Source organism: Halichoeres trimaculatus, unplaced genomic scaffold, assembly GCF_033239565.1.
Source record: "Halichoeres trimaculatus isolate MK-OKI-2021-1 unplaced genomic scaffold, fHalTri1.1 fHalTri1_scaffold_1, whole genome shotgun sequence".
Taxonomy (NCBI): domain Eukaryota; kingdom Metazoa; phylum Chordata; class Actinopteri; order Labriformes; family Labridae; genus Halichoeres; species Halichoeres trimaculatus.
The window spans coordinates 21248402-21272338 of NW_027437179.1; the positions used below are offsets into that span (position 1 = coordinate 21248402).

The 23937-nt window shown below is 39.7% G+C and overlaps 3 protein-coding genes across 4 annotated transcripts in view; 1 reads left to right on the forward strand and 2 right to left on the reverse strand.

Annotated features, from left to right (window-relative positions):
* The window catches only part of LOC141798122 (arf-GAP with coiled-coil, ANK repeat and PH domain-containing protein 3-like), a 53118-nt gene extending 52181 nt beyond the window's left edge, over positions 1-937 (reverse strand). Inside the window, exon 1 of the mRNA XM_074679924.1 lies at positions 497-937. Coding sequence (XP_074536025.1) covers positions 497-543 — 47 coding nt within the window. The 5' untranslated portion in view covers positions 544-937. The remainder of the gene's footprint in view (positions 1-496) is intronic.
* Positions 938-1783: 846 nt separating this feature from the next.
* Positions 1784-14865, forward strand: pusl1 (pseudouridine synthase like 1). 2 transcript variants are annotated; one of them, XM_074679912.1, is made up of 10 exons: positions 1784-2001; positions 2184-2267; positions 2387-2479; positions 2561-2621; positions 2790-2977; positions 7585-7734; positions 9964-10134; positions 13352-13406; positions 13595-13757; positions 14705-14865. In XM_074679912.1, exons 3-10 carry the CDS (start codon positions 2424-2426, stop codon positions 14758-14760), a joined length of 900 nt encoding a protein of 299 aa, XP_074536013.1. In that variant the 5' UTR covers positions 1784-2001; positions 2184-2267; positions 2387-2423; the 3' UTR covers positions 14761-14865. The 2 variants fall into 2 exon arrangements, with proteins under 2 accessions (XP_074536013.1, XP_074536004.1); XM_074679903.1 differs by having other exon boundaries at positions 1784-1991.
* Positions 14866-16837: 1972 nt separating this feature from the next.
* Positions 16838-22214, reverse strand: ddx19b (DEAD-box helicase 19b). Its single transcript, XM_074679894.1, has 12 exons — positions 21998-22214; positions 20578-20617; positions 20398-20484; positions 20140-20275; positions 19909-20001; positions 19606-19708; positions 19307-19421; positions 18957-19134; positions 18599-18836; positions 18251-18413; positions 17326-17517; positions 16838-17168 (listed from the first exon to the last, which is right to left on the reverse strand). Exons 1-12 carry the CDS (start codon positions 22052-22054, stop codon positions 17107-17109), a joined length of 1464 nt encoding a protein of 487 aa, XP_074535995.1. The 5' UTR covers positions 22055-22214; the 3' UTR covers positions 16838-17106.
* Positions 22215-23937: the final 1723 nt, after the last annotated feature.

Genomic DNA, 23937 nt, shown 5'->3' on the forward strand with positions numbered 1-23937 from the left:
TTAATTCTTTTAGTGCCACAGAAGAAGAAGTTACTCCCTCTCATCCAATGCTCATCAGAGGTTTGAACAAAGCATGACATCAGCAGTGAAAATGACACACATTTTTACACTCAAGCAAAATGGATCCGTACTGTGCGTGGCAATGAGTGTCCCTCCTCTCATGTGCACTGAGCTAACGTCACAACCCACAGCTAAAAAATCAGACAACCACATAGGAACCAGTAACACGCGTGTCTACCAGAAATTGTATTCCAGAGAGAAGAAATGTGATACACATGGCATTAAAAAATCTGTCCATAAATTATAAAAGACGGACACTCAGATGCTGTCATTGATCACACTGACCATGAGGCAAGACATCTTTGAACATCCACCCTGTTGATACCATCACCAATTGAGACAGAAACGGAACCGCTCTGTCCCCATCACAGAAAAAAAAATCATGCGTAAAAGAAGGTGTGCCATTTTTGCGCACCGCTGCGAGTGACAGCCCTACCTGAATCGGGGTGAATCCTTTATACATTCTTCAAAGTCCACCGTCATTTTTGCGTTTTCTCGTGTATTCCAACTTCAGTCTGCTAATGTCATTGCCCGCGGCGGGATGTCGCTTGAACTGTGCGGATGGTGACTGGTATCCCCTGACGCGCAGCAGTCCGTCGCCCCTCTCCCAGTGGCACCGTGACACAAAATGCGAGCCGTTTGCGCGGCAGGCGGATTACTATTACACTGCTGCCACTGCTGCTGAGGCAGGAGGGAGGCGTAGCTGCACCGTGGAGAGTGTATCAGAGAAGAAGAGCGCCGACTAGTTACAACCAGCCGAAACACTACTGAAGAACACTACATAAGGAATGATAATGAGGAGGACCTCAAAGCTAGCTGTCCGCTTTATTTTAAACCAGAATGATAATTTCAAGAAGTACTTAATTAAATATTTTAAACTTACCATAACCTTTAATTGAACTAAGTGAACTATCTACCATGTATTTTGGACAGAACTTGGATGCAGTCGAAAGAAGTAAAATTGTTACATGTTGGCTTCTTCTTGGATTTGTTTCAATATCATTTTAAATTCAGTCACGTCTGCAAAAAAAAAAAAAAAAAAAATTCGAGCCAGCCTGTCCTTTTAGAGAGAGCTGTAGGCCTACGTCAAAAATTTCGAGGGTTAGGGTTTCTTCCCGCAAACCATCACATTGATGAACAATTCAGTCTGCCATGAAACAGTTTTATAGCCTACCTCTCACAAAACCACATCCTAGTCTGATTTTATTCTCCATTGCACATTTTCTTGATGTTAAGTCTATAGAAGTTAAATGTTTATGTTAATTTTTATCTCTTTAACTTTTTTCAAACTCCCTCTAAGTTTTCTTCTTCTTCTTTTTGTTCGTAGTGTAGGCTACTATTCCAGATCAAAATCCTTAATGTCTTTGGAGATACTGGATAGCGATTGTGATTCTGAAAATAAACCAAAGGACATTACCTTCGCGGTCAACAAAATGGGAGACGAAATAAAGGGAACGCATGAAATGTTTGAATTTGAAACTAAGGAGCAAATTGGCTTGTTTTATCCCAAAACCCTGAAAAGTACTGCATTCCGAGATTACTGGCTACATTTACGAAATATTGAAGATCATTCGAGCTTTTCTTTTTTGGTTCAAATTATTCTTCAGGTAAATATTTATACATATATAACTCTCTTCAACCAGCCTGTGTGTTGCCTCACAGCAGCTCTCACATCTCTGCTAATAATACCCTCTCTGGTTTGAATGACTGTCTATGGCGGCAGCTCTGCAGCTGCTCAGACGGCGACACACACCCTCGGCGAAATACAACGTCATCAAAAGGCGGCGGTCGTACAACCCAACCTTGGGCAGTTTCCTTTGAAAAATGTGAAGAAAACCACGGATCAAGTCGAAATTACAGTCTACTGAAGAAAACTTTGCGCCGGGCGTTTTACAGCAGTCGTTACGTGAATATGTGACCCAATGCAACATGTACGAAACAGTGAGCATGTTGTCGTCAAACGTCTCCAAGTGTCTCCCATGTGTCGTTTAGCGTCCCAGACAATATTGTAGTTTGATTGTCTGTCACAGTGCAGTGATGCTGATGCCTAATGTAGTTAATGATGTATACAAAATAGCAGAGTAACCTGCTTTAATCCGGCATTCTTCGGCACCCTTCAACAGGCGCTCCCAGATGTATTTCCGGACTACAAACAAGACGACCAGCAGCGCGCTCTAAAATGTGGTCCGTGCAAACGTCAGTTTGTGGTTAGTCTCTTCTTTAGTCTGCTTGTTTTGTGCCATGTGTTCATATAACTGTTTCCCTGACATAAATAATCAAAGGTTTTTTTTTTCTTTTTAAAATCCATTTTGTTTCTCTTCCATAGGCAATAACAATATGACATAGAAGTATCTGCATATATCATGCAAAACTCAGCACGTTATCTCATCTTTTTTCAATACATTGGGACAAAATACTGGTAGGTTAAAAAAAATAATTACTGTTAGTTTCCTTTGAAGGTGGGCTGCTATAATTGAATACTTGTATACATTTTTGGCAGCGGTGTAGTGAGAGTGCCTCCTCATGAGCTGACAAAAAAGGGAGTCCAGAACCACTTGGAAGTAGGTGAAATTGTTGTATTATCCCTTCATTTAGTTAAGCTGTATTTGTTACCCTTTTTCATTTTTTTTTTTTTTTTTTTTTTTGGTGTGAAAACAATTTGCCAATACATTTTTTTTTTATTTAAAGACTGCATAGGATTAACCTCTCTGCTGTGTATGCCTTTCCAGGATGCAATAACAAAGCTGAGGCCGGTAAACCCAGTGTCACTGATAGTGTCCAGCCGGACAGACACAGGTGTGCATGCCCTTTCAAACTCTGCTCACTTTGACCTGCAACGCAAGAATGATAAGCCGCCGTTTCCTGCAGATGTTCTTGTTGAAGCTCTTAATTATCACCTGGGGACAGAGCAGATCAGGTCAGTCTGGAGTGAGGAATCTCAAAAAACACCTTCCAACAAGTGTCAATGTCACTGTTTTTCAGTTGTTGTAGCCACCTCACAGTTTATCTTATTTCAGACACAAGTCTGAAACAGAACCCCAAAATTACTGTTGTGGCTAAAATAAAAAACAAAAACATAATTTGTACAGTTTTGAGGCTCAGTAGCACATGACAACTTGTTTTCTTCATGTTCGTCATGTTTAGTGCTGCATGTTGTGTATTCCCTCGATATCATGGTGACCTCATGTTGTGTATTCCCTCGATATCATGGTGACCTCATGTTGTACCAACCCTCTTCTGTTTCACCTGAATATATTAATCCTATAATGAAAGTCAAACATATTTGACCCTGACATCTGTTCAAAACACTCAAGGTCATCGTACAAGGCAGAGTTAAAAAGTATTCACAGTTGTCAGAGCTGTCTAAAAAGTCGCAACAGAGATAAGGAAGAAGGACAATTAATGAGGCTGAAACAACAGAGTTTATTACTTTGAAACAGCAAACTAACACCAAGCATGAGGTGTGTTTAGTCTGTAACATCAATGGTGTAAGAGTGGGTGTCTGAGCAGGGGAAGAAAGTAGCGCTGACCAGGACTTTAGCATGTCTTTTATTCTCCTGGGGCACTGAGCCGAGGTAGATTACATCTGGTCCCACACCATCTTCACTCCAGGGTTGCCTTCACAGAGTGTGGGTAAAAGTAGCAAAGCCTTGCATACCATACTTAGCTGTAGGCTGTCACACAGTGCAATAATAAGCAATTAATTATCCAGACAAATTGATGGTGTATGAAATCAACATGCACAGAGGTTTAATAAATGGGAGTCACAGAGAATACCCACATTTAAAAAGATGAGTTTTGAGATTGAGAGTCAGTGTTGGCAGGTGTCTGATGGGAGGGAGCTCCAGAGGTGAGGAGCTGAGCAGCTAAAGGCTTTAGACCCCATGGTGGTCAGGCAGTTAGGTTGATGGATGAAGATGACCTGAGAGAGCGGGTGGGTGTGATGAAGTGCAGAAGCTCAGAGGGGAATAGAGGAGCAGGGTTATGGATGGCCTTAAAAGTGAGGAGAAGAATCTTGAAATTGATATGACATTTGACTGGGAGCCAGTGAAGCTGCTGAAGGACACTCTGAGTGACATGATTCCTGGAAGTGATGCTGATGATACAGGCAGCAGAGTTCTTAAACCAGCTGAAATTTATTGAGAAGTAGAGAGAATTACAGTGATCGCAGGATGTGACCAGGATGTGAACAGGAATGGAGGTGCTGTTGGGGGTGAGGGATGGGCGGAGGCTATTAAAGTTAATTTGTTGAAAGAATACAGACTGAGCGGCATGCGAGCTTGTTGTGGTACTGTGCTGTTGAGGTTGACACAGAGACTCCTAACCTGGGGGGAGGGAGAGATTTAAGAGTTATCTGTGGTGAAAAAAAACTGTTTGTTTTTTTAGGATGGATTTAGTGCATTTGAGGAGAGCTTAAGTATTATCACTGCTGAGTTTAAGAAAGTTTGAGGAGAACCTGTTTTATTTCCAGGGAGCAGTCAGAGAGGGGGGCTGGGTTTGGAGGAGAGGTATAGTTGGGTGTAGCACTGAAATTTCATTTAAATTTAAGGTACATATAACCAAGAGGATGTAAATAAATGATGAATCGGAGAGACTCTAAAACAGAACCCAGGGGAACTCCTGCCATGACTGGGAGTGATTGGGATTTTATTATCATGACACACTGCGCATTTTCTGCCAGCAGTGATCACACTCGAAGATGTTTTTTGCATCTCTTTTACCTAGATTATTGCTTGTGTTTAATTCACACTCAAATACAACAAAAGCATCCACTGAGTGAAAGTGTAACACAGAGAAACTATGGGTATCATGATCAAAACCTAAAAATATGCTTTATCAGACACATGCATAACTTCATCCTACTGCAAACGTTTCCCAGGACATAATTTCTATTGTGGACAACAAACAACAAAAGGTATGTGCTAACAATATTGAACTTCATTCACTCCTACAGTTGGCATTTATAGCTCCACTGAAGGTGAAAGTTCACCCCTTGAGTATTTAAAGGCAAAGAGCAGAATTTTTGTATGTGTTTCAAATCAAACAACACAAACAGAAAAAGTAGCAGAAGCTGATAACCAAGGAGCACCAATCCCATAAGGCTAAGTTTGGATACTGAAAAGTTTTACAGAATCTGAAAATGAACATAGAGGTGTGAGGGTGAGAAACAGAGTGATCCATTTGGGAAACACACAGAGAAGAGAGGAGGGGGGGAAAGGAGGCTCCCAGCATCCTGCTAATCCCTAAACCTGCCGAGGGAAGGTTAGAGAGGATTATCCCTGCTCCGCTTTCAGGTCTATTGCATCCATTACTGCACACACAGTAACATAGATGTACACACATAGACATAGACTCACACACTTATGTGGCTAAATGGAAACTACCGCTTTGATTAGAATGTGAAACCAAACAGGATATGGAAAGTATAAACATGCTTTTTGTTCTCAGCAGTGGTATTAGCTATGGAGCCTGCGTTACCGTCCAAGTTCCCAAATATTCAACAACTGTTGATGATGTGCAGACTGGGGCAGAAGTCTTCAGCGCTTCTGCCTCCTGAGCTAAAGTTTAAAGTTTAAACTCAAACTTTGCTCTATAAAATTTTTTTTTTAGCTGCAGGGTTTACTGATCATCTGTGCTGCTGTACAAAAAAAAGTCAGCCTCCTCAATTAGCTGAGAATGAGTGGGCTTTTTCCCATAGGGGGAAAGTGCTGAGTAGCAAAATGGTGCCATGCTAAACAATGCCCCAGTTCCCAAATGTGTGAGGCCAAGCTTTGTACTCGTCTAATGAAAATTTTATGTGTGTGTGTGAGTGTTTGCCTGTGCCTGTGGTTTGGAGGGCAGGCAAAGGCTGTCACATCACATTGTAGCAAGCTCTGAAGGCAGACGCAAGGGTTTCCTCTGCCACGTGTCACACCCAATCTCCTCCCCTGGAAACATAACCTAGTTTGTTTGACCGTGCACACGCCACACACACACACACACACACAGATACTGTCAGTGCACTACTGTAAAATTAAAATACATACAAAATGTTATGTATACATTAGATCATCACTGTTCCATTTCCTCTCACACACATGGACAACTGTAAGGACACACACTCTTTGTACACAAATGGGCTGCTGCCTGGTGTGGTTTGTTGCAGACACAATCACAGTGACACAGCTGGCTGTAGCTCAACGTTCTGTCATTTCATGGACACAGGGACGATAGATTTCTCACCCCAAATTTACTAGTTAATACATCTCTGGTTTATTATGGAGAGATGATGAGAGTGTTTACTTTATTTGTGAATCAAAAAATCAAACCATAGATGGTGGTCCTATGGGATGTTTTAAAGTATAGTTTAAAAAGAAATGCTGCAACAGCACTCACTACCAATCCAGTATATATTTTGCATTTCAAATACCTGCATTGTTGTAGAGACGGTACAGTGTTTAACATTTTTGCTTAAGGTTGAACAAGAGTCGGCTCAGATTTTGACAAACGTAACTAAATCATTCAATAGCATCAAAAAATGATAATGTTAATGGGTGAATTATGAATCATAAAGGCAGCTGTATCTCACTGATCAATTTCCCAGTCACACACAGTTAACACTGTTATCTCTTTGTCTTTGGGAGTCTTTTGACTCATTCTTCCAGTCACAGTTTTCTTCAGACATGGGCTCAACTGCATGTGAAGATCTCTGATCCTGACTTCAGTCTTACCTTAAGAGGCCACACACACTCAGAAATTAATCCAAACCCACTGATTCCATCATTAGAGGAAATTTGTGTCTGATAGGAAGCATGGTTTCTGACATGATCTTTCCTTTGCTGTATCTCTTTGTGGACACGGACACACAGGAAGTGCCCAGTGTTAGTCTGGAGTCACATCAGAGAGCCCCAGCCTCAGAACCTGTGCTAGCTGAAGCATTTGGCTCTGTTGGATTCTTGGCAGCTTCATCATGATGAGTGTGCTCTTTTGTGAGACGAGATATGGTGTTAACTCTTAAAACTCTTTGGGAAATGAGATAAAAATGTTTAAAATGGAGGTAATTAAATGAAGTTTCATTAATAAAGAAATAATAGAGTACATATTATCCATTTTTTCCCCCCTCTGTGGTTCCTTATATTTCACACAATACCTGTAGTTGCAACATATTTCCTTTGCATTTCCATTATCATCCAGTGTTTCTTTCAACTGGTGAAGTATACACAAGCTGCATCAGAAAGAATTATTAGTTTATACAAAATTAAATGAATGAAGACCTTTATGATGTTTTTGTTGCTTGTACTCAGGTTGCATTAGATACCCATTTTGCAGCTCTAGCCGTCACTGTTGGTCTTAAAATCACCTCCATCCAAAGAATGCTTTATCTAAAGCTGAAAAGAAGCATAATTAAAAATGGAGGAGTATCATCCATCAAACTCCCCAATCTGTTTTTTTTATGATCATAAAGAAAATATTTCAAAGTCAACATAAAGCTTTATGTCTTCCGTCTTGAACCGATGTCAACAAACCTACTTCTTCCTCTGCCAGGGTCACTCATGCCCACCGTGTGCCTGACAACTTCCACGCCCGCTTCCGTGCCCAGTCTCGGACCTATGTCTACCGGTTAGCTCTTGGAGTCTCCCACCACACTTTGCTTCCCCTCACAGATTTTGAGCTCTGCTGGGGCCTCCGCAACACGTGAGATGCATCTCTCTAAACACCCTTCATTCACTCATCAGTCATCAGAATAAAGAATATATGAATACATCTATACAAAAACAGACTGGAGCGTATTCTAACAAGTTGGTCAAGAACACACACAGACACACACACATACAGATCTCCTGCCAAGCAGAAATAATGGCACGTTAAACACATGAATAATCCACACGTGCCATGCCGGAAACTACAAATTAGGGCCAGTCAAACAAAGTGTTTGATTTGAGCTGACACTCTTAACAACAAACAAAGAGGAGGAAGGAGACCGAGGGGACACAAAGTAGAGGATTGGAGGAAATAGGGATTAGTTAAGATGATGTTCTTTGTGCTGTGATTGAAAGGAAGGAGTGTAACGAAGCCCGTTTCAGAGAGTGAATGTGTGAGCACTCGTCTGAGCTTCACTTTTTTTTGGGTGAAAGTAGGGCAAGATAAGCTGCGGGCTTATATAGATGCAGAACAACACCCACACATATTTCCCTCACTGTGTTTATTTTCTCTCCTCTGTTGTCTCTTTCTCCGTTCACTCCTCTCCTCTCTCTGTCTTTATTCTCCCTCTCTTCCTCTCCTCTCGCCAATATCTCTGCTTCGTTATTACCTCTTTCATTTTCAGCCTCTATTTCATCCCTCTGCCTCTAAGCGTCTCTGCCTCTCTCCTTTTTTCTTTGATCTGCCTCTCCCTCGTCATCACACACACCCCCTCTCCCCTCCCCTCCCCTCCCCTCGTCTCTCCCACTGCAAAAAATATGAACTTCTGCTTCCGCTCATTTTAATATTGAATTTAGTCTAAAAAAAATATCGCATGCAAGTGGTGTTGAGTTGTGCCTTTACATTTCAAAAAGGTTGTGAAATATGTTGATCATATCACAGCAAGAAAATTAAATCTGTTGAGAGTTGAGGATGTTACATTCACCTTAGAGTTTGCAATGTAAGAAGAAATACAGTTGTTTCTCAGGATCTTGTACGGCTGCATTAACTTCACTGTTGATTAGCTTTTTAATGAACTGTTTGAATGATTTGATTGAAAAGTGCTGATGCCTCAGACACTTTGGTTGCTGCAGGCCTGTTCATAGGAGAATGAAGCAGCTCTTTGAAAGAAAAAGTTAATCCAGGCATAAATGAGCTGTTGAGATTCCTGCAGCTGTCTTCCACATCTTCATTTAGGACTCTCATGCACAAGATTTTAATTAGCGAGTCACTCAGCACACTCCTCAGTTCCTCGGTCTCTGTACCCCTCTCCCTGTCTTACTCTCTGTCAGATCATATTTGAGCAGCGACAGAAGCGTGAGACTGTGGAGAATCTGAGCGCCCGGCCCACTCGCATTCTCTCTCCCAAACACGCTGACTGACGACATGCTTCGCTCCTGCACGTGGCATCGTGCATCAGATAATTTCACATTATATAAACCAGCCAATAAATTATTCTTCTTTGAAAGTGGGAACATGGAGGCCTGGATACTTTCTGTACCCTGAGTGTGTGCTCCACATCACAGCTGCCTGACCGCACTGAGGGCAGGTCATTACAGGTTTAGGTCACAGTAACAAAACAAGCAAACAGAAGATTATCGAGGAGTTTTTTGTTTGTTTTGTTTTTATTTTGTTTGTTTTTTTTAATTGAGATTTTCAAGATGCATAATAATAACAATAATTGTGCTTGAGAATTTTTACACAGGAAACATTATATATGCTGAAAGAAAAAAAGGAAAGAAAAACAGAATGAAAAAAACAAATAAAACAAGATATGATAAAATAAAAATGATTTAGAAAATGAAATTTTAGATAACTAAATAACTTAGTGAATTATACACACAACCAATAACAGTTCAACCTGAGAAGAAAAAGAAAAATATCCTGCAAAATCTAATACACAAGTATCTATAAAAATATATATATGTATATATATTTACATTTGTATGCACACATTCATATACACATGCATACACACATATAAACATAAACATTTATACATATACATGTGTATCACTCTGGAGCCACAGGGAAATATATTTGTTTAACATGACAAAAGAAGGGGGACCATAATGCATTAAATCTATTTAAAGATCCTCATAGAGTATGTTTGATTTTCTCCAACTTTACATAACTTAGTTTATAATTAATCCAGTAACGTTTTTAACTCTTACCCCACAGAAATATTTTGTGTATGGCCCTAATCTTTACAATAAAAGATGATTTCTTGTTTTCTGTCATCAGGGAGCTGGACGTGCGAGCCATGCGTGAGGCTGCAGCCCTGCTGGTTGGGGTTCATGATTTCAGCAGCTTCAGAGCCGTCAGCTCTGACCTGCTCTTAAGAAGTCCTGTGAAGAAGATGGATGTGGTCAGCATAGAGCCAGGCAGATCCTTTTCACAGTCACACTTCCACAGGTAGGTTAAATATGTTCAGGTAGAGCGAACACACAGCCTAGAAGGTTATCAGGCATATGGAAGTTTGGGGTTTTTAAATATCTGAGGGCCACAAATATGCAGGCGATGATCCCACACAGACTGATAAATTGTCTCTAATCAAACACACAAGGTCTAAGTTCACACTTGACAACCTGAGCACTTATTTATTCACTCTTTCTATTGCTCATTTCTGGTGTCTGCCAAGCTCTGATGAAAAATGTTTTAGAGGGTGATTTTGTTTTATTTTTGCGATAAGTTCTGTGAGAAAAACTATTTTCTGATCTCTTTTTGCTTCATACAGCCTGTAGCTGAGACCAGTTGATACAGAGTAATTAACTTGGTGCTGAAACTGCAGATGCTGGGCAGACAGCTTCCTCAAAGTTGTAAAGTGCAACAGTAACATGCTCTGAAACAATCTTCATATCAAGCAAAGCTAACAGACTGCTAGCTGTAGTTTAAAATTTAAAGCTACGTTTTTCTCATAATAGACGGAGGGTGAAAGTAAATATGCAAATTTTTACCCAACTCCCAAGGCCCCAAAAGAGATTGGCCAAAGTTTTGAATCATTTAAAGTCACTCAGATAATTCTCTGTGCAGCCCAGAACATTTCCCCTACAAAGCTCATGTGAATTATAGGTTCAGCTGCAAAACTAATATTTCCTTTGTGCAAGCCTAAAACCCTGACTTTATTCCCCAAAATAAAAACATTACTGCAGGAGTTTTTTTTGTTTTTTTTTGTACAAGTCAGAGTATGTAAAATTCTAATTAAGAATTTACAACTTTTTATTGTGGAGCATCCAGTTTGGGCCTCCAGTTTGTTAGTGTAGGTTGTGGAGTTTACACACCTCCATAGGGCTGAGGCATTCAGGCTTGGATACACGTCTATGGAGGGGTCACTCTCCATGCCAAATGACACTTTCGTTGAATGCATGAATCATTAATATGGCGCATATGATGCACAGTGTGAGCTTAAACTGAAATGTCATTGACAAGACCAACATCTACATTGTGCATAAAAAATCTTCAGGCTTAACAGTGAAAGGTCTTTACCAAGTGTAAACGTTACACTTAACTGCTTTAAGACCCAGTTTTAAAACATTGTTTCTTTGCAAAATAACATGGCTCTTTGCCCAGCCATGTTTATAGATAGATACGAGGGGGTGTATGTTGTCATGCTTGATAAAAGTTTCCTCATTTTACAGCTTTAATTGAATCATTACCTGCATTATAAACCTGGGCAGTCTTGTTGCCAGTAGTTAGGCATAGTCATCTTCGTTTTCTGAAATTTCATCACATTGTTTGCAGCAGAAATAATCTTATTTATATTCTACTTCCAATAAGACTCACAGAGAGTGAAGTGTTTTGGCACTCAGGACAGCAGGATCAGCATTTTCATATTTGAATACTCCTAGGACTCATTCAGCAAAAAGGTCAAAAGTACTGACGTGTCGAATTTTAAAAAATGACTCAATAATCGTCATTTTTTTGTCCTGCAACAGGTCTTTTGAGAATTTAAGAATATTACCTTATAATTATTTTATACAATTAAACCCGCATCAGTCATTTTATAGGAGAAAATGTCTGTTTTTGTGGATGTCCAGAGTGTCTCAACATATTTAGTCTGGACTTCTTCGTGGAGATTTTCAGGTCCTCAAGGGTTTATCCTAATATCTGTAGTCATACCACTGACTTTTCCCCTGGCATTACTTCATTTCCAGCACCAGAGTTTATGATTACTTGGGAAATAATCACCAAAAAAAATTGTTGTGCAGTTTAGTACAGGCATTTCTGTCTTTGTCAGTAAGAGGGATGTAATTCTTTGACTTTTCCTCCAGCACCAGTAACTTTTACTTTAATACCTTTATTTGAAGAGAATGAGACAGCTGACAAAGCATTATGGGCGCATCTTAACCAACAGGCCAATACTGCTCCTGATCATGATAGTGTTTAGCTAGAAGATCACACGTAGACTCATACATACAGTTAAACCAAGTTGCCAACATGGCTGTGGACTTGTGGAGCTCTTTCTTTGTGAATGACTTGCACAATTTATTAATCATCAGAAAGCTCTTTGTGTGTACAAACCAAATGACAACTCTTTGACCCCTTGAGCTTTGTGTAATTCTGCCTGTTAGGTTAATAAAACAAGCTCCCAAAAATAGTTTGGTGTGTCTAGACAAAAGAAGCTAGGATACAAACATCTCACACCAGATCTGGCTTTGGTCCTGGTCTTATCTGTTATTCTAGCACACAGCAGATGCACATGTGTGACTTGGCAACATGAGACAGCCTCCTTCTATTTCTGTAGAGATATACCCCTCACCAGAGTCCATGAGTTAACAGCCCTGCTGTCTAAAGCTGCCTCCGCACTCCTTACATGTCAAATGTAATCAGACAGCAAGCGCTGAGTCAAATTTGCATTTGACCCAATTCTTACCATGGGCCTGTTTTCTGTTTTCACTCTTTCTTACCCAAAATACAGAGTCAGATTGAACTGTGGAAAAAAGCTGCTGTGATTTGAATGCTGAAACAAAAAGCATCAGAAATGACACAATTTGATATCAACTATCAAATCAAACTGATTCATATATTTTATGGTAGTACTCATAACCCTGTTGGGCCTGAGCTGCTGCTGCCTCTTCAGTGTGACGTTAAACAGATCTGAGCACGAGGAGCATCCCAGTCTCTGTCTGAAGTCTGACACACGCATGTACGTCACGTCAGCCTTCAACCCTCTCCACACAGTGAGGGGGAAAGCACTGGAACATGCAACCGCAGTGTTGAAACAGAAACATATCTCAGCATATAATAGACATTAAACCGGGGCCTTTTATCCTCAAGTTAAATCTCTCACTTTCAGATCATGTCTTTGTTTCCTTATGTGGCAGAGTGAAGCTATGAAACGTGCGAGTGTAGTTCAACATGTTGTTTTGCTCTGAAGTGACACTTAGACCCTAGTGGCAATATTTAACCTTTCTTTAGAAAGGCAAATTCAGGTCTTCAGGGCGGAAGTTATTAATGTAGCATTTCATTAGAAGTGTTTGGGAATTTACCTTTGGGCATTTGCGACACTTTGGCCAAAAATGAAGCAAAAAGACTGACATTTAGGAACAGTGTATTTCTTATCCTCCACTGTATACAGTAGTTTTCAGTCATGTGTGCATATTTAACACATTTTTATATATTTTTCATACAGAGAGGTATCATTCTGGGAGCTGACTTTCAGAAGCAGATCCTTTCTCTATAAGCAGGTTTGTCTCTGTTTTCTCCTTTACTGTTAATTACTGTAAACATGTGCATGGCTGTTGTTTGAATTTTGTGCCATCTGCTGGTAAAGACTTAAAATTGTGTATAATAATAAACATCCATTCAGAGCTTTCATTTTCTGATATTTAAGAACTGTTAAGGGAGAAAACGCTTCTTTGGCACTGTGCTTCAGGTGCGGAGGATGACAGGAGCCCTGGTGGCTGTAGGTCAGGGACAGCTCTCTGTGCACCAGATGAAGGAAATACTGGAGGCTCGAGACTCTCTGGCTTACCCACAAGGCCTTGGTGCTCCAGCCCGAGGCCTCTTCCTCACCAGAGTGGACTACAGAGAAGAAGGTAAGGAGGATGAATTTAACAAAAGGATATTCTAGGAAAGAATGATTGTCATAATCGTCTTAGTCGTCTTATTGCACAGTAAAATATTTGAGTTTCATGGAATTAAGTGCTGACAAAGTAACTAAGCTAAAACAACTAAGAGCTTTGAATATTTTCCCCATTATAAAACAAATCATCACCAATAAGTTGTAAGATAAATTTGATTTTTTATTACATTTCAGAAAAAGTAATGGCAAACCATATATTTAACTAACCCACCTGTGCAAACAAGTCCTTGATTGAGGCGTGTTGTGATTATGAATTACTCTATCACTTTTTGTTGATCATGCAAATAATCATTTTAGTCTACCAAATATGAAAAAAACTTTAGGTTCAAAACCTAAAGAAATGTTTGTAACATTTCAGACACGGGGACTTCATAAGCTCCCTGAAATAAAGACTGAAATGTTGTGAACGCCTGAATGGTTGCCAGTCTTCTTATTGACCCATGCTGTGTCTAAACTGGAGTACTTATGTACTTTTTGTTTTCTGAAGTGCATTCACAGCATAGACTGTGTAGATTCACACTGTATGAAAAACACAGTGCACTTTGATTTCCCTGCTGACACTCAAAACGGTCAAAAAGTTGAGTGTGGACATGTTTTATTCTTAGTTGTCACCATCTGGGCTACATAGCAGAAAGGATAGAAACAGATCAAATGATGGATGACGGTTAGTGAATAGCAGAGGAACACCTGTGGATGTTTGTGACATGTATCATTTTGGGTAAGTGCAAGGCTGCAGTGTTTGAGTGAGGACAACACTGCCCTCTAAAAATTTGTACACTGCTCCAGAAAGGACATAGTGTATAGAAGTATTTGGTCTGAAACACAGCTTTGGTCTGTACAGTGTGGTTATCAGCTGAATTCAGGCATTTGCCTTCTCATCACCTCCTTTTTCCTCCTCAGACCTTCAGCTTACACAACAAACATCAGAGGAGAAAATGCTCCCCAGTGAGGATTAATTCTACTTTATTTTACTGTATTTGCATTCTTGATATTTAACGCTGTACCCAAGCAACTTCACACAAGAATTGTAAGCTTTTGTAATAAAATATGGAATGTTTTACTCACAATAGCATCACGTGTTTAAAATAAATCTTTGCATACACATCAAAAAATAAGTTTGAGACTTCATACTGATGAACATCTACATGTTCTTTAATTCAACATATTAAGAATACATAACTGTGTCCATAAACGCAGCTCAGCTACAGAATACCACACACCTTGAACCTATCATTGTCTACACATGACCTTCAGGTAACAACAGAAGACCTTCTTTCAGCCTGGTTAGGCAGCGTTACTTGTATGTTTACATGTATGAACCGGGTTCTGGTAGTTTCTTCTGACGTTTATCAAACAAGGTATACAGCATGTGGAGAGGAGTGTTGAACTTCTACAACCAAAACTGCTCAGTGAGTCCATGGTTCTCGTACAGTGGTATTATTACATTATGAATCGACAAAGTGCACACACTCTCTCTGATAATGTTTACATCCAAATGTCCAAATGAAACTGCATAAACTGTTTGTTTTGTTTACCCAAAAGTCTTCACAGACCATTCTCGTGGATTTTCAGCACACGCTCACTTCCCTCTTATTCGACTGCATCTGCTCGCCGATTTGAGTGATTTTTCAGCAAGTTGTCCATAAACAGTCCAAAAACAGGCTAACCCCCCCACACTTCTGTCGGTGCAGGTGGGAGCCCGGTGAGGTTTGTACAAGGTTCAAACTGACAAATCACTGCCTTTGTTTTGTTTTAGCGCAATGTTTCCATCATTTCATACAGACGACCCATTGATGTACAGGCTATCTGATTCATGCTCGCTTCATTTCAAGTGCTGCATCTGTCAAAATTGAACCTCACGAGGAATGTTGTTGCACTTCTTAGAAGTGACAAACTGTCAATAATTCAGTCACACCTTTTTTTAACCTAAAATTTTAAATATGTACACAAGTACATATATCCACGCGACCATGTTGGAGCAACACAGTGAATCTGATTGGCATAGGTCCTCTAGTCAATTCAGCATTTGGTTTCAACAAGATAACTCACACATCTTTAAGACGCCCATAATTCATTATATACTCAAAATTTCAAGTGTTAGCCAGAATATCAAGCCCAATGTCTTAGAATATCAGTAACAAAATCATATGAATATATATAATGCACTTGAGGAAGGCATTTTTTTTTAACTCACAATCCTTAATAACAGCACAGTCTGAGTGAAGAATGTAGCTGAGCTTAGGTTGAACTGGAGACCCTGATTGAAAAGATGGTGAAGGGACAGTGAAACAAAGAAAAACTGACCACATCAGACCTTTTTGTCCATATATTCAGTTTAAAAATAATGAGGTTTTATGAGACAGATGAAGGAAAAAGAAGACCTGTTTAAAAATGTTTAACAGTGGCGCAAAGCCTCTCCTGATAACGGCTGTAAAACTTTAGAAATGATGCAAATAAAAAGAAAGATGTGAGGGTGGCATTTGATTGATTCCAGACTGAACTGAAATATTCAAATGTCTGTGACTTGGAGTTAGTAGTCTATCATCATTCTAGGCAGCCTTTTTTTGGCATTGGACTACACACCCTGATGCTAAAGCTGAGGTTAATTCAGGATTAATTTATGTGATGTGATTACAGGTTGATAGTATTTGACAATAGCTATCACAGGTTGATAAGTTTGCATAGACCCTTGAAACTCAACCATCACCATCTCAATAACATAATCTTTGTGATTAAACTACAGCTCAGAACAGCATACCCAAATTCACCCTTTGTACTTTTGGTCAATACAGGGCAAGATAAATTCTGTTACTATCAACATCAACATCATACAATTACATTCAAATATTGTGTTTCTTAAAAATTCAAAGCTTTTGTGGCACATAAAAATTATCATTTTAATTTTCTTTGAATCTCATATTAAAATAGCTAGTAGCATGCCACCACTACATCCAACACCAGAAAGTGTTATATTCAATCTGTTTGTGTTCAGTGAAACAAGAGTCCACTTTGGCTGCTTTTACAGCATCATGATACACAGAAATAAACTTACTTTATTCAAAGAGGTACAAAGAGTGAATGGGGTATGTTCCCGAGGCTCACAAAAACACTCGTCTGAAATAAAGAGGAGAGAGGAGACATTTCCACGTGTAAACATATACTGTATGGTGGTTTTGCTCTTTTCTCCGACAGCTAAAAATAAAAATAAAAGCATAAAACACTGCAGGAGCATACAGTCCTTGGGGAGCAAAGAGGGAGGGGAAGTCAGGTTGGCATCCTTCATCCCAGTAACGCCCCTCTTTTTAGCTGGCAATTTTCTCAATTTCATCCAGATCATCCGTGTCTAGTCTTTCGATTTTCTTGCCTGTAGGTGTAAAAATATTAAAAGATAATAAGTAAAAGTCTTCACTTTCCTAAACTGAATACATCTTTTCTGTTAGAGATTCCACATATCGCTCTTTTAGGACAGAGGGCATCAATGTTCTAGATCCAGTGTGTGTTTCTATCAAAGATGGACTTACTGAAATGCTCCTGAATCCTGTTGAGGATGTTCATGCTCATCTTGCTGTCCACCATGTTGATGGCAAGTCCCCTTTTGCCAAACCGACCTGTGCGGCCAATCCTGTGCAGGTACGTCTCGTTGTCTGGGTTACCATCCTTGTCTACTGGTAGGTCAAAGTTGATCACCACTGACACCTGCTCCACATCAATACCTATGTGAGGTAAAATGACATAGTGAATATGGGCTAATTCATTTTATTTATCAATAGAACAGAAAACTAATGCGATTTTTTTCCACTCTAAATACATTTGATGGAAACATTCGTTGCCCATTTGTCTCCAAGTTATAAGCTTGCAAGTATATAAACAAGACAATATCAACCTTGTTATGTACCAAAAAGAGGAAACAGTCCTTTCACAGTTAAACAAAGAATGAATTCAAATACCTGCCCACTATAAAAATTAGGGATGCACCAATATGAAAATTTTGGCCAATAGCGATATTAATATTGTTCTTATGGCCGATAACCGATATTAACTGATATCAATATTGATTAAAAAAAATAAGTAGGAGTGGCGCAATTGTGAGAAAAGACGACCATGAAGAGGATCAAAGGATGTAGCACCGGATGTCGATCGATATCAAGCAATCAAAAAGTATGTTTTGTCTGTTTTTTGGATCAAAAACAGGAAGAGAGACATGAAAGAGGAGAGTCCACCCCTCTTAGGAAGTTTTGGTGTTTACACAATCATAGAAAACAATATTTTTTGGGTCTTGAAAGATCGTTCAAGATGCTCTGAAAATGGGCGGCAACTAATGAGTAAGTATTGGCCCGCTTTTACGCAACAGCTGATAGTGATATGTGAAAAAAATGATCAACATTGGCCGATACAGAGATATGGACACTGATATATTGTGCATCTCTAATAAAAAAATACCCTTACCTCTAGCACAAACATTTGTGGTGACAAGAACCTTCTCCTTTCCATCTCTGAAGCGCTCAATGACGGCAGCTCTCTGCTCCACCTGCATCTCTCCACTGAGTAGCGCCACTTGGTGGCCCTCCCTGGACAGTTCCCCAGCAAGCCAGCCTGCAGTCTTCCTTGTCTGGATCAGAAGGAGAGTGTACTGTCATTATGGCAGGAGTTCAGTGACCAAAGGTGAAAACACAGCAGCCAATACATCCACAGAGGATCCACCAAAAGGATTCTGTCATTATGTTCTAATAACAATTGGGATCTACAACCATCACTCTAAAGCAGATTAAGAATGTATGGAGTGATAGGACTCACATGGCAAAAGATCATGGCCTGAGCAATAGTGATAGCGCCATAGATGTTGCACAGAGCTTGGAACTTTTCCTCCTTGCTGTTGCACAACACGTAATACTGTTTGATCGTGTCCAGCGTCTCCTCCTCTCTCTTCAGTTTTATGATGTTTGGAGAAGGCACGATGCGCTGGGCAAAGTTCCACACCGTCTCTTCAAACGTGGCTGAGAACAGCAACATCTGGCAGGTTTGAGGTAGCATCCTGTGAGACAAAGTAGGAAGAGGAAAAGCATGAAACATCAAAAGGTAAAAGATTAAAGCAGTACGAGACCTTACAAGTTGAAAAGAATTGGAGTTAACCATTCATTTTTTTCATTCTCACCTCTGAATTCGAATGCTCTGGTCTTGGTGACCCTGTGTGGCGATCATGACGTCGGCCTCGTCCAGCACAAACACCTTGATCTTCTTTGGGTCGATGAACCTGAATTTGCCACACCAATCTAGCATGGTACCAGGTGTTCCAATAACTATCTGCTCTTGTAGTTTGTGGCCCTTTGGCACTACAGATAAAAAAAAAAAACACAATAAGCAAAAGGTTATTTAGCCAAGGTTACATTCTTCATTGATCACAGTCTCTGAACATGGGGCAGCCAAATCAACAAACACAAATCATTAATACTTCAAATATCTGTAATAATGTTAATATGGTCAATAGACCCAAAGCAGGCTTACATTTATTTCCTCTGATGGCGTAGACTAGTTTGACCTCAGGATAGTACTTTCCCATTTGTTCGATTACTTTGCCAGTCTGAAGTGCCAGTTCATAGGTGGGTGACACACACAGGCACTGAAGAAAGAATTTCAAATTAAGAAAAATATATCATAACACGGCTTGTACAATTTTTACACTTCCGACAAGAGACAAATAAAGAGGCCATTGGATTTTTCAGACACATGTCAGGCAGAAGGCCACAGTGACAATATTTCAAAATTTAATCTTCTGCAACAGTAAAGAAAACCCCAAAACTCACCTGAGGATATTTGTTTTCAGGATCAACATGACTGAGCATGGCCAGAACAAAGGCAGCTGTTTTCCCTGTTCCTGACTGTGACTGTGCAATCAGATTCTGTGGACTAAAAGCAACAAGAAGTGAAGGTAACAGACAAATGCTGTACAGCAGTTATTACTGAATTCATTACTCCCTTGGTTTTATCAAAACAGGAGTGACTTTTGGACCAATTTTATAGAAACAATTAAGTGAAGACATGTCAGGGCTTCCACTGCTATGGCGGCAGAATCTGCAACATTTCTGTTTAGTGTGAAATATACTCACGGTCCAGCCAGCATCATGGGTAAGGCAGTCTCCTGGATTTTGGATGGCCGGTTGAAACCCATGCCGTATACACCCTGAAGTAGCTGTGGTTTTCTGCATCCATAAAAGAGTAAAAACCCGTCATGTTTGTCTCTTTCTTCATATGTATTATATGAGTTAAAAACAGCTGTTCTGTAAATATTATCATGGACCACAAAAAAAGATAAGTGTAACCAAAGAAGCATCACTCACAGTCGCAACTCCTCAAAGGACTTGACGGAGTAAAGCGGAGAGTTGGGATCCTTCTGAAGAACTTCAACTTGATTTGTATTGTTGACAAGATTATTTCGAATTAACTTGTTCAACAATGACTGTGCAGCTTTGTCGTCTGGAAAAAAAAAAGAAATGTTACAAGAGCTGTTAAAAAACCCAGGAAAGTATTGTTTTACAACTCAGACAACAAAATCCTCTAGTAGTAGAAATTTTTTTCTGATAATGTAACAAGCCAACCTTTGTCATCGTCTTCTGCAGCCTTGTTTTCTCCCTCAGCTTCTGACTTTGCAGCTGCACCTGAGTCTGTCGCATTTGAAGTTGTGCCTGTGATAGTAAAATCATCGACAAAATTACAACCCCCCCAAAAAATACTTGACAACAAAATAGTTTGATTCTAATAATGCTTTTAACACCAACCATTTTCTTCTGGTTTGTCTTTAATCTGTAGGCTGCCAATCTGTAAATGATAAACAAAGTAATGCAGTGTTTGTTCAAGTTGCCTGAAAGAAAATTAACGTTTCATTGTACAACGTCAAAACAAAACTAGAGAAGTTGCTTTTCTTGAAGCAAATGCGTTAAAATGCTGAAACTGAAATGGGAAACAAGTAGGGATGCACAATATTATCGGCACAATATCGGTATCGGCTGATAAAGGCTTAAAAACATGTTTATTGGTATCGGCAGATATGAAAATTTCTGCCGATAAGCACAGCCGATAAGGTGCTATTCAGTTAGGATTATTATTATTTTCCATCTGAAAAATAAGCGCCTTAAATAAAATGTAGCACTTCATTTATTTGCACTGCAGAGCTCTGTGTCTGTCACCAGGTTGTTACAGTAGCTCTGAAATAATCAAATGCAACTTGGTTATGTTTAAAAATGCATTGTACATTTAAAGTTCATGTGATCTAAAGAAATTATTTTTCTGTATTTCAATACTGAATGTCTTGAGTTTGAAAAAATAATACATTTCTTATTTATGGTAAAATCAAATGTTTTTTGTCTTGTTTTATGTGTGTTTCTCAAACAAATAAGACCGTCACAATTAGAGTAACATATAAATTCCAGTACACGATAGACTTAGCTTTCCTTATAGTGAAAAATACAAACAAACTCGTGATTATCGGTATCGATATCGGCCAAAAGGGGTTTCGATATATCGGCAAAATCCAAAATCGAGCATCCCTAGAAATAAGTAAAAGTTAAATCATTTAACAGTACAGAGGGTGGAGGTATAAAGACATAAAGCGCCCTTCAGCTTAAGATAATATGAGTAAATTGTGATAGAAGTAGAAGAAGATTTAGTTAAAGGAGCTTTGGATCCTAAGAGGGGTTAGAAGGTGGATGGAGGACTTTGGAAATAGTGCTTAGATCTTTAAAATGCCCAAACAGTGTGAACATGTGTGTCTTGTAAAATGCTGAGGCAGCATTTTAACATAATTAGTATTTTTGAGTAGCAGGCTCCACATAGGGTGAATTCAGGGCAGTTAATACTAAGCGTTCTGTTCTGGCCTCCTTTACGTTTGCTTGTTAGCAAGTTAGCTTCCAAAGCCATCAATTCATTGAGCACGCAACGTCTGAGCTCCAGCTAGTTCACTTAGCTTTCCCGGTAAACTGAAACTAACTGGTGGTTTCGTCCCCAAGCAGGTATGTACGCCAATAAGACACACTTTAAGTTAAATCATCAATTCATAGGGTTGGGCCCGTCAGTTAACACTTTAAGTCTTAAAACGAGTCGCTAAGCATTATATTTCCTTTCAAGTTGTATCAAATCAGGCCAGAGCAACCCATAAACAGGCTAACAAGACGTTAGCTCGTGTTGCGTAAGTTAGGTTACCGATTCCGCCGCTGCCTCTTGCTCGTCCACTGCCTGGGCCCAGGAGTCCGTTGCCATAGTGGGACAGTTTTACTATTATTGGTCAAAAGATTAAAAACTTGACAGGTAACGTGAGCCTCAGGTAGAAAGTCTGCGATGGTAACTTGAAAGAAGCTATTTTCGACAATGGCGTGCCGAAACAGATTCTAGACACTTGTGCAACCCTTCACGTGTCCGTGTGGCATGCAAGTGACAATTAATAGTTCCTAGCACAACTATGGCAGAGTGGGACGTGTGAGAAGCATCAAAGATTATAAAAAAAAAATCATGATAAAATAATTTCACAAAGAAAAATTAATATAAGAAATATTGATATAATTTGTAAAACTCTGGAGGTTTTTACCTAGACACAGGCCAAACACTTTTATCTCGAGCCTGTAGGTGGCGTCAAAACTTTCTGGAAAACATCACACTCCACCTGCACGTGCATGGAAGCCCTGTTCCATGCATTAAAGACTTATGGGTTAATTTTTCTCCAATTTTACTTTAAAGGGCAGAAGATGTGTGTGTGTGTGTGTGTGTGTGTGTGTGTGTGTGTGTGTGTGTGTGTGTGTGTGTGTGTGTGTGTGTGTGTGTGTGTGTGTGTGTGTGTTGTTTCCTAAGTTGTTCTTGTATTTTTCTGTGATGGGGTTCAATCAGGAGTGTGGAGTGTCTCCCATTTTGGTAAAGATGTGTGGCAGTATTATTGTAGATTATGATAAAATGTACAATGAAGGAGGGCAGATGGCCTAGTGGTCTGGGTCACGCTCCATAAGGTTGGCCCTTGCACGTGTGGCCTGGGTTCATATCCAGCTGGCGGCCTCTTTCCCACATGTCACTACCCACTCTTGTCCTGTTTCCTACTCTGTCCACTGTCCTCCTCTATTAAATTAGAGGCGTAACGCCCAAAAGATAACTTTTAAAAAAGTACATTGAAAAATAAATGTTCCAACTAGAAAAATGTGGCCTAGCAGTTAGGTTGTGTGTCCTATTAGGTCAGCCCTCAAGTCCAGCTTGTGGTCCCTTCCCTGCATGTCACTCTCCAGTCTCATCCTGTTTCCTGCTCTTTCCACTGCCCTGTCCTCTCTAATCAAGGCCTAAAAGCCCCAAAAATGGCTAAAGGTGAAAAAAAATCCCCTTGTGTTCATATAACAATTTATGATACACGCAAATTTTGTAAGAAGGGGAGAGAGTAGCCTCTCAGATCATCAAAGAGAGGTTGCTTTTCTGGTAAATGTTCTACTCTTGGTTGTTACTTTTAGTTTTCATAAACCAAAGCATCAACATTTTAAATTGGTTTGATGCAAATTTCTTAACATTATGGCCCATCAGTTTCTCCATTTTAGTCCTACCTTGTAGGGTTAATTTAATGAAAGATGAATTTCATTACGTTCTGGGAGTAAGGCTGTTTTTTTATGACTCAGTTACCTTCTCTGAAACTTGACGGTTATGGTCTGTAAAACTCCAGCGAGAAACTTTTGGCCTGATTTTGGCACAAAGGAAAACCTGTTGTCTCTTTATAATGAGTACAGTTCTACAGTTCTACAGTTCTACAGCTTCATTTAGGAGACAATTTTGTCCAGACAGTTGTGTTGTCAGGTGGAAAAGACAGGAAAAGCTGAGTGTCATCAGCAAGCAGCAACCTCTGGTCTAAAACTATGAGACAATGCGGAAGTGCTAAAATCTTGAGTGTCTGCTTGAGGCTGGCTCCGGAAGTACCAGAAGTCACATACACACCAAGCCATAAGAAGAGCTTTTCAAAGCAGAAATCAACCTATTTACAGTCTAGTTCCAAAAACATCTTCTGCCAGAGTTGCTAATTTCACTGTCGGCACACACTTTACAGGGGTGATTTTTTAAAAACTCGGCAGTTCAGAGGATATTAAGATAGGAGCTCGCCCGATCAGAGGCACAGTTCAGGG